At 36.4% G+C, this 11,273-nt stretch overlaps 1 protein-coding gene across 2 annotated transcripts; it reads left to right on the forward strand.

Annotated features, from left to right (window-relative positions):
• Positions 1 to 1,066: 1,066 nt before the first annotated feature.
• LOC110783971 (auxin response factor 19) lies at positions 1,067 to 10,510 on the forward strand. 2 transcript variants are annotated; one of them, XM_021988382.2, is made up of 14 exons: positions 1,067 to 2,370; positions 2,816 to 2,928; positions 4,866 to 4,964; positions 5,072 to 5,128; positions 5,341 to 5,496; positions 5,567 to 5,651; positions 5,855 to 5,945; positions 6,097 to 6,261; positions 6,395 to 6,517; positions 6,663 to 6,738; positions 6,826 to 6,964; positions 7,153 to 8,873; positions 8,950 to 9,140; positions 10,068 to 10,510. In XM_021988382.2, the coding sequence occupies exons 1-14, from the start codon at positions 2,313 to 2,315 to the stop codon at positions 10,201 to 10,203; spliced, it is 3,210 nt and encodes a 1,069-aa protein (XP_021844074.1). In that variant the 5' UTR covers positions 1,067 to 2,312; the 3' UTR covers positions 10,204 to 10,510. The 2 variants fall into 2 exon arrangements, with proteins under 2 accessions (XP_021844074.1, XP_021844075.1); XM_021988383.2 differs by lacking the exons at positions 1,067 to 2,370; positions 2,816 to 2,928 and having other exon boundaries at positions 4,860 to 4,964; positions 5,076 to 5,128.
• Positions 10,511 to 11,273: the final 763 nt, after the last annotated feature.

The raw sequence follows: 11,273 nt of genomic DNA on the forward strand, positions 1-11,273 counted from the left end.
GTGATTACAAAGTATTTCCTTCCTAATTTAAAAAAATATACACTTGCTCCTTCTAGTTTAGTTTGCTCATGTGGTGGTTCTCTTCACTTGAAATCTCACCAACTTATTTGAATTGAACTTATAATGGGATATATTATTAGATTGGATTGAAATTTACTGGAACTGGTTAAAACTTATTTGACCTAATTGAAACTTGTTGTATCGGATCAAATCTGATTACAAAAGAGTAAGCTTATTGAAACTTATTGGACACGGAATATGATTGAAGCTTATATGAACTTATTAGACCAAAAACTTATGTTGTAAGGTGAAAATACCACTCTTGTAATACTCCGCAGTATGTTATTGTTTGATTATAAAATACGGAGTATTATGTTTAAATAAAAATAAGTGTGTTGCAGATAATAAAATAAGAGAGAGCTGGCAATACTAGCTTTTAGGTTTTCTGTACCAATTTTTTTAATGAAATTATATACTCCGTAACATTTAAAGTTAAATATTACATGCATCACGTCACCGATCATATTGACGGAATAGTTAACGGTGTTAGGAAGAAGTAACGAAAATAAAACACTTATTTTTAACCCGAGGTACCTTAAGTGGAATTATTAAAAGTTGAGGTACCCAACGTAAAATTATGTCAAACCTCAAATACCCAAACCAAAGACCATGAAAGAGAGAGAAACAATAAGATATTTTGAGTGAAGATCAAGAGAGGAGGGAGAATAATAAACCATGTTAAAAGTTACGGAGTGGAGTACTAAACATAAAAGCAATGCATGTGAAAAACACATCTAAATAATGCAAAAAATGTTTACCATTTTAAATAACAAATGGTAACTCAAAATGATAAAACAATAACTTAATTGACTAACATGATAACATATGTACTTCTCAAAAATAGTGATCAGTTGATCACCCGTCTAATAACTACACTGAATGCATATATTATTATTATTATTATTATTATTATTATTATTATTATTATTATTATTATTATCATTTCTCAAAAAGCTAAGTTTTACAGAGTATATCAATAATTCATGTACACATCTAAAAGAAACTTTTGCACGATTTTTTTTAGTAACTAATAAAGTAACAACAAGTTTTTGGATCCATTGGTATAAAAATAGGGTGATGATAAAGGTCGCAAGTTGCAACAACATTTAGTTGTCACAATCTTACGTGTCGCAGTTTAATTGGTACATATAGCCACCACGTAGGCTATGTGTCATCAGAATATTTTTACTATCAATTCAATATTTTTACTATGAAAATATGTAAATAAGGTATACGATATAAATAAGGAAACAAATTAGAAAATTAAGATGTTTCTACTTTTTTTGAAACATCTATAATATATTATATAAGTTAAATATTTTAGTTTCCAATTTAAATCATGAGACATAAGCATGCCATGTCATCATTGTGACACGGCTTAAAGGTCGCATGTTGCGACCTTTATTATTTTCGATAAAAATATTTCGCATCTCATGGATTGAACTTCTTTCTAACTTAAACCTAACTCATTTCAAATCTAAATTAATTAAAGTTCAGTAAATTCTGAATTATCGAATATGCTTACATAAGAGAGTAATACGATCAATAAATATTTATCATTCTTGGCTAGCTTGACCTACCTAAGTAGAATTAATGAATTATCCATGTGTTAATAAACAAAATGGTACACCAATGCTAGTAGAGTAGTAGTAGTAGCAATAATTCTTACTCGTACTCAGTTGTTTGTTGCCCCCACCAACTTTTTTTGGTCCCCCAATTTGCCCAATTCCACCAAGCAACTTTCTTCCTCCCTACCCTTTTAGAGAGAGAATTCCTCCATTCCTTCTTCTCATTTGTCATCTCTAATTTACTTAATTCTAAGCATCCATTCTTTCTCGACGAAAACGAGTAAAAATTAACTATTCCCCCGAACATTTACATCAATAAAAACAAAATAATCTAGAGAGAGAAACATAAATATACTTGTACTGGTAGCAAAAGAGAGGAGGAAGAAGACTTCTAGAGAGAGAAATAATGTCTGGAGGTTGTAGGGGATTATAGGGGGCATACTTACAACATATGGTCTCTCATTTGCTCAGCATCCCTACCTCCTCTCTTTCTCTCTCCTATGCTCCTCGTTTTCCGCCACTTTTTTGCTCACCCCCACTTTACTTTTTTGGGTGTTGCTCCACTTTTCCGGCGACCTCGCCGGAATACCCACTTCTCCGGTTGCCGGAGCTCTGATCTCTTACTTTCCCTACTATCTCTTTAGCTCACTTCTCTCTAATTTAAGCTCAGATCGCCGGAGATAAATGAAGGGGACGGCGGCGAATTCCGCTTCGCAGCCTAGTAATAATAGTCCTACTGAAGGTTTGATCTTTCTCTTTCCTAAGTCCAAAATGGGTATTTTTTTTTTCTGGGTTCCTCAAATTTTGGGGTTGATTTTATTGGGTAATTTTTTGTTTGAAAGATTTCCGCAATTTTGTCCTTTCTTCTCTTAATTTTACACAAAATGTTATATATATTTTTTTAATTAGACCTGAGAAATCGGAAGAAAGTTTTCATTTTTGTTCTATGCTCTTAAATGGGTCAATCCATATTTCTAACTAAGTAAAAAACAAATCCGGATAAATTCACCCTTCTTTTATACCCTGTTCTTTTACCAGAAGTTATCCATTATCTTCATTCATTTATTACCGCCTTCTAAAAACGTGCCGCATAATTTGAGTTCGAAAATCTAATTTGATTATTGTTTGAGCTTGGTGGCGATTTAGCGAATAAGTAGATGATAATACGTGTGAGGATGTGATTGCAGGAGAGAAGAAAACGATTAACCAGGAGTTATGGCAGGCTTGTGCAGGGCCTCTGGTGAATTTACCGGCAGCTGGGACCCACGTTGTATATTTCCCGCAAGGCCATAGTGAACAGGTTAGGTTTTGCTGTCTTTCTACTACCCTGCTTTTTAGTGTTCATGCAATTTTTTAGCTAACTATAGTAAATATGTTATAAGTTGTTAACTTGTTATAATTGGTTATTACTAGTTAATTATATATAGTAAGTATTTTTATTTTTGGACTAGAATTGTTAAATGAGGGAAAAAGAGGTTACTATAGTTAGTTTCTAGTTGGGTGATGTTAATGATGTTGAAATGGGGAATGTTATTAATATGGTATTTTTTCGGTCCCTAATTTTGAGTGTGATTAATAAGGAAACCTTTGAGTTTGTGAGACTAGATAGTCATTTTCTTGTTTGCTTTTTTGTTTGTGGTCCAATTTTTCATCAATTCTCATCTCAATTCTCAACCCTTTTTTCCCCTTTTGAACCCATATGAAAATGTCAGCCCAAATTGTTGGAAATCGGATATTAAATTTGATTAGAAATTACTAATTATACATCTTATCCTAATTTTGAGAAGGTGACAATCAAACACCGGCGTCAAAGTTCCTATCTGATTCTTGCTAAATCGAGTACTTTTTTCTAAATTCCAAACCAAAAAAAGCTTTGAATTTTGAGTAGTCAAAGGATTGGGATTTTACTTCCTAAAATGGTATTAAGTTGGAAATTTATGATAAAATCATAAGCCATTTGGTGTTGAGGCAACGTTTATTTATGTTCGATTTAGCTTCTTATACATAACCCTTAGGGCTACGTTTTAGCGTCTTATTCAATGTAATTCTATAGAATTGAATTTAACATCCATTGAGATGGCACTTGTCCTAAGACTTTCTTCAAATGCTATTCCATTGATATTTAGTAATTAAATTATTATTAAGACTCCTTAAAATTCAATCAAATTTAGCTCTGCACCTCTCAAATTCATTTAAGACCTGTAAATTTATGTAGAATTAAAGAATATTAAACACACACACACCAAGTCTTAAGTTGAGTCTTAATTTTTCAACACTAAATTTAAGACTTTGTTAAGACTCATCTACTTCATTGCAACAACTCTCCCTGTCTAATCTTAAGATTGATGAGTCATGCGCCATGTCAACACAACTCAAGTCTTTAGACTTGGGGCTGATCATGCTCTAATAAGGTAAAAGTAATGGTTTTGTTGATATTTTCATGCAAAGTGATATTGTGATCTCTTTGACTCCACAAGGTGTGGTATTGTGGTCCATGGGGCATGACCATGACATTGCAGATAATCTTTCATGGCCTATTTCTCTTTGCTTTTCTTTGCCTTTTGTTCATCCTCATTTATTTTCCTGGTAGGGATTTCCTGATCCTCCATTTCCTTCTAGTTCTTCGGTAAAATTACTTTTAAAATAGCTTGTAATTAAATTATCACATATCATCTTGTTGCTCCTTTTTGAAAATCGGATAAGTAGAGTCAGATTTTCTTAGCCAAGAACCTTTGTTATTGATTTGCTGGGAAAAATTGTTACTTGCGTATATTTCTATGAAGAAAAAGAACTTGTCTATCTCTGAGGAAGACTGTTATGTGTGGTTTGGGCCATATGTTTGATAGTTACATGTTCAATAGAATAGGGCAGGATCAAATTAGGAGGTAGAAGCAGACTAACAAAAAAGGGCCGAAAACACAATTGAACTAAACATGGTGAACTGTCCATAGCTTTTTCTCATTGATGGTAAAGAATCTCCATATTTTTATGCATTTAATGGGTACAGGATTCATTTTGGTTGATCCTCAAGGGTTTGAACCAGGGGTTGGGCTCGTGGCCTCAGCACTTACTATGATTTCAGAATGGAATAGAATAGTTAGGGGTGCAATGAATCAGAAACTATTGTTATAGCTTCTGCTTACTGATTTTTAGTAAAACAATTCTGGTTGAATGCAAAGTATACTTGTTTTTCCTTTCCCCCTTGATCCTTTCTGACATGAATTTTAAAATGAGCAGGTGGCAGCATCTTTGAAGAAGGATGTAGATGCTCAGATACCAAATTATACGAATTTGCCTGCCAAGCTACTATGCCTACTCCATAATGTGACATTACATGTAAGATTGTTTGTACAATAGCAGGCATCTATCTGGTCTCTTCTTTTAGAGAAGGATACACTTTACCACAATTGAACATGACAGCTGACTGTGTTTTCTTTCTGTAGGCAGATCCAGAAACTGATGAAGTATATGCTCAGATGACACTCCAACCAGTTCCTTCTGTAAGAACCTTCATGAATGTTATTAGCACATCTTTGTTTTAAGTAGCACTGGTCATTAGCAATTCTAATTGCTTTGTATGTCTTGTTCAGCTGAATAGACCCTTCCCTAAACGAAAGAGCATTTGGGGGGAGGGGGGGACCCATTATTGATCAGGCAAATATAGTATAATTGTTTTCTTATGTTTCTAATCTGCTCTTTCCCTTTTCTTCAGTTTGATAAAGAAGCTTTGTTGAGGTCTGATCTTTCACTGAAAGTACATAAACCACAAACGGAGTTTTTCTGTAAAACTCTGACGGCCAGTGATACAAGCACCCATGGAGGCTTTTCTGTACCACGACGAGCAGCAGAAAAGATTTTCCCTCCTCTTGTAAGCAGTCTCTCTCTGGAATTTCTTGTTGATTGATTTCAGACTTTAAGCTCATCAATTCAATATATAGGATTTCTCTATGCAACCACCTGCTCAAGAACTAGTGGCCAGAGACTTGCATGATACTGTGTGGACCTTCCGCCACATATATCGCGGTAGGTTCAGATTCTGGGTATATTTACAAGCTTTTTATCATGGATATAAGAAAAATATATGGAAACCTAAAGAGAAGGTGCCAATATGATGAATTTGATGATGAGATGGAAACCTTTAGAGACAAAGCACATAGACATGTGCACATACATTTTATTCAGTTGATAGCATCGGGTTTTAATCTCTGTTTCTTATCTTCAACCAGGACAACCAAAACGTCACCTGCTAACAACAGGGTGGAGCCTATTTGTTAGTGGGAAGAGACTTTTTGCTGGCGACTCAGTTTTGTTTATCAGGTATGGACCATCAATGACAAACCCTTTTCATCATGTTAATCAAGACATACAAACAACCCAAATGTGTACCGTGGCATATATCTCTGTTGTCATCAGTTCTATTTTTGAAGCTTTACTCACTATGTTACTGACTTGTGATTTCTTTGAGCAGAGATGAGAAACAGCATCTTCTTTTAGGCATTAGGCGAGCTAACCGACAACCAACTAATTTATCGTCATCAGTGCTCTCTAGTGATAGCATGCATATTGGAATCCTTGCAGCTGCTGCGCATGCGGCTGCAAATAACAGTCCATTTACGGTTTTCTATAATCCAAGGTGGGTAAGATTGTAGTCTTCTTCTTAATCACTTCCCTGCATCCTTAAACTCAATTATCTCTATAAAAGTTTGCTTCATCATGGTCAAATTCCTCTGGTCTAAAGGCTTGTATTTATTTGTCGATGTGTGCAGAGCTAGCCCATCAGAGTTTGTTATCCCACTGGCAAAGTACTACAAGGCTATTTATGGTCAACAAGTATCTCTTGGCATGCGATTCAGGATGATGTTTGAAACTGAAGAGTCGGGAACTAGAAGGTAATTATGGATTTTCGTAGAATGTTGTGTATGGGACATACAAATTGCTTCACCAATGATGCTATAAAACTCAGGTTACATAGAAGAAATCCATCTCGGAAATAACTGTATTGAATCTTTTTTCCTTTTTACGTCACAATTGCAGGTATATGGGTACAATCACAGGTATCAGTGATCTCGATCCTGTGCGCTGGAAGAACTCACAATGGCGTAATTTGCAGGTAAATATTTGCAGCCTGTGTAATATCAAATCATATGTGCAGCTTATTGTGGATTTCTTAAGTATATTACTTGACATCTGCACACAGGTTGGTTGGGATGAGTCAACTGCTGGAGAAAGGCGTAACAGGGTTTCTGTTTGGGAGATAGAACCTGTAACAGCTCCGTTTTTCATATGTCCCCCACCATTCCTCAGACCAAAGCGTCCAAGGCTCCCAGGAATGCCAGGTGCATAAATATACGTCTGCAGTTTCAGACTTCTATTTCCACTGAATCATGTGACAAATAGGCATCAGTCAGTCAGTTCTGCTAATTATATCCAAATGATAGATATTCATTTTGTGGTTACTGTAATCATCACCTCCTTATTAAACCGTTTTTTAAAGTGGTTCTAATATGATCTTCTTCTCTGACAGATGATGAATCTGACGTCGACAATCTATACAAGAGGACAATGCCATGGCTTGGAGATGATCCACATGCTTTATCAGGGTTGAGCTTAGCGCAGTGGATGAACATGCCACAAAATCAATCTTTCGCTAATTCAATGCAGGGAAATTATTTGAATACCATACCTGGCTCCACTCTTCCGAGCCTTCCTGGTGCTACTGCTGAGCTGTCCCGTCAATTAGGATTTACTGCGCCTCAGCAAAACAACTTACAGTACAATGCTCAGAGACCTGTACAATCAGTTCAGCAGCATGACCAGCTCCAGAAGCAGTCAGGAGCTTTGAACCCATTGAGCTCTCTTATACAGTCACAGTCACAGCAACAGTTATATGATGTTTCTCAGCAAAACTTAAACCAAAACCTGTCTTCAAGCCAAGTCCAATCGCAGCTACTGCAGTCTCAGGGTCTTGTACAAAATCACAGTTCACTTCAACAGCCGTCATCTCTTCAAAACCATCAGCTCCTGGGAAACCTACCGCCACAACAGCAGCAAACTTCAGGGTCTAGTCAGCAACCAAGCTTACTTCAAATGCAACAAGTTAATAATGACAACCAGATGCAGTTTCAACTTTTGCAAAGGTTTCAGCAACAACAGTCACTCTTATCTCAGCACTCCGTATTGCAGCAGACAAATCACATTAACCAACTCCAAGAACCGCAACATAGATCTCTGTTAGATGTGTCTCAAAGCTTTTCTAGGTCATTGTCATCATCACAAATGTTGGATATGCCGATGGCGTCTCTCCCTCCATCCCAGATCATACCCCAGCAGTTGTCTAGGAGTAATAGTCAGACAACCCTACACTTCTCTCAAACACCTCAGCTCCCAAAGCTACCGGAGCAGCAGTCTGGCATAATGCCTGAAATGCATGGAGTTGCACTCAATCCTATGTCAAACCATCCTTCCACTGCAGTGAGCAGCAGTTTTGTAAGAGCTACTGCAGGTGGGCAATCAGCAGTAACTGATGATATTCCATCATGCTCTACTTCACCTTCGACAAACAACGGCCCTAATATCCCTCAGACAACTATGAACTACCGAAGCTATGCCTTGGGAGAGGGGATAAATCAGTCTTCTGCTAATGTTTTAAGTTCTAATAGTTTAGACACTATGTCAGCTCATAACTCGTTTAAAGAGTTACATCAAAAAGTTGAGGTCAAGCCTTCTGTCAACATTAGTAAGGTTGAAAACCAGGGACATTTAACATATCAGAACATCCCTATGGATTACTTGGATACTTCCTCTGCTACTTCAGTTTCTCTCTCTCAAAATGATATCATAAACCAGAACAGTTCATTATGTAATCCGCAGTCAAGTTTGTTAGGGGATACTACAGGTCATGATGTGGAGGTTCAAGCTGCTGATGTTAGAAACAATATTCACAACGGGGCTAGTATTAATGGTCAGCTGGGGACATCCTTGGTTTCTGATGCTATACTGACAAAGAATGTACAAAGACCTGATAAGAATTACTCAAATAATGTCTCTTCTGGTTGTATGCTCACTACTTATGAAAACTCAAAAGATGCTCAGCAAGAGCTCTCATCCTCAATGGTCACTCAGTCATTTGGTGTACCAGATGTTGCATTCAATTCAATTGATTCTGCAATAAGTGATGGTAGTTTTATGAATAGGGGAGCTTGGGCTCCACCTCCACAGTTTCAGCGGTTGCGGACGTATACAAAGGTAAACTTGTTAGAACACACTTTATCTTATTGTGTCTTCAAATAGGAATTTTAATGATGTGGTTACCTTTTTGAAGGTTTACAAGCGTGGAGCTGTTGGTAGATCTATAGATGTTACCCGTTACTCGGATTATGAGGAGCTTAAGCAGGATCTGGCTCGGATGTTTGGGATAGAGGGACAGATGGAAGACCGGGGAAGAGTTGGCTGGAAACTTGTATATGTGGACCATGAGAACGATGTCTTGCTAGTGGGTGATGATCCCTGGGAGTAAGTTCCTTTAGATACATCTTTCTTATGGTTTCCATTTTGCATCTTGCATCATCATAGTGCAACTTCCGTGTTGCATCTTGCATCTCTCTTATGGTTTCCGTTTTGTATCTTGCATCAACCTGTTAAGGATATAAGGCACCAACAACCCAAATACTTTCTATGTTCTTTAAATACTTACACCATTTGAACTTTTATACTATTTCACCATATTATTTTGTGATTATATTCAAGGAAAAGTATTGTCACGTGGAATATTGTTAGATTCGTCTAGATATGTAATTTCAAACCATCAACAATTTTTAATTTTTTCTAACATAACATTAAAGATGTTAATGATCAAAACTATACACTGTTAAGCATAAAACTCCAAATAAATGGTGCAAGTAATAAATGGAGGAGGTATAATTTTGGTCATTTGTGTTAAGCTTGTATTGGTGAAGCGACTCTTGGAAGCGTCTCAGAGTTTCTCACTTGAACGAATGTGGACAAATCTGAATATTTACTGCTAAGGAGTAGAGACAACCATTACGCTTTACCCCCTCTGACTATCTACGTCAGTTTTTAGGATTAAGTTAAATGGTTAGGGGAGGGGGGAATTGATAATAATTCTGTGTGTCTCTAGAATTACGAGGTTGCTGCTCTTATTGATTGAATTTTATGTTTACTTTCTTTTATTTTGTGTTTGAACCAAAAGTAATAGGAATGGATTTGAAAGAGCTTGTTTACCTTAATGAAACATATATTACATAAAAGATTCTGGTTTGAAAAGGACTATGATTATGATCTGAATCAGGGAGGACCAAGAACCTTTGAATCATACTTTGGACGTCACGGTTAAAATTGTTATGCTGTTTATTAATCATCTGTTTAATAGTCTAGAAATAAGGGGACTTGAAGTTTACATCTTGTCTGTTTTATTATCAGGGATTTCGTGAATTGTGTTCGCTGTGTAAAAATCCTCTCCCCTCAAGAAGTCCAACAAATGAGCCTAGATGGCGATTTCGGGAATGCTTCTCTACAGAATCAAGCATGTAGTAGTTCTGATGGTGGAAATGTGTGAATTTTAGAGCCATACATACTCTACCAATTTAATGCCATAACCTCATCATTACATGCAGACTAAAGTGAGAGGATAGAGTTAGCCCTGGCATATACTTGTGCTGATTTTTAATGCATTGCTGCTAGATGGCTGCTTTGCAAGCCGAGTTTTCGCCTGAATATAGAAACTTAGCAACCATTTCTCCTTCCCCTTTGAGGAAAGCCTTGTGGTATCCATGATAAATGGCCTGCCTTCAAATTTGTAATGATGTATGTTCTAGATTAATGTAAATCTTCATTTTGATTTATAAAGTATCAAAGTTATTATCTCTCTTTGTTTTCAAGGAAATTTGCTTCCGCTGTCGGTTCTCAATATAGTTAGAGCTAATTGTTTTGGTTAACTTTATTAGTAAATCAAAGTTTCTAATTTGCACAAACCATCGATGTAATTTGGTGGATGACTTGACTTGGTATGAATTACAAATATTGCTCATATTAAACGAGCTTTTATTGAGCTAGCTGATGAATGTCAAAATGCACATCAAATTTTCATTATATAAACAGAAATTATTAACCACACTAATCAAAACATTATCTATTTGATAAATTCATACTTACTTAACATGCATCTTTTACACCAATTATTGGTTGGTTCAGTGGTGATTGAAGCTGAACTTGGTAGAGAGGGTCCCGTGTTCGATCTCCCGCAATAACAATTGGGAGGCGACTAGAAATATCTACCATAACTCGCCCTAAATCCAGATTAACCCTAAGGGTGAACACCGTTGCTTTAAAAAAAAAACATGCATCTTTTACGTTTTCCAATTCTTCTACGCTTTTCGATTTCGATTCTTCCCTTCCATTATTTTAATGCGCGAAATTGCGGGCAATCCGGTTTGCACCGGCCAACCGGTCACTATAAAAGCGTGGAAAACGTTCAATATAACTTGTGGCGATTAATCAGCCTATAAAAAATAACATACGAAGCAATTTTCAACAAGGACAAAATTAGGATGACGTGTTGGGGCTTCAATACTACTCCATCCGTATTTTTTTAAGAGATACTCTTGGTCAGACAAGGGTATTAAGAAT

Source organism: Spinacia oleracea, chromosome 1 (assembly GCF_020520425.1).
Source record: "Spinacia oleracea cultivar Varoflay chromosome 1, BTI_SOV_V1, whole genome shotgun sequence".
In the NCBI taxonomy this organism is placed as follows: domain Eukaryota; kingdom Viridiplantae; phylum Streptophyta; class Magnoliopsida; order Caryophyllales; family Amaranthaceae; genus Spinacia; species Spinacia oleracea.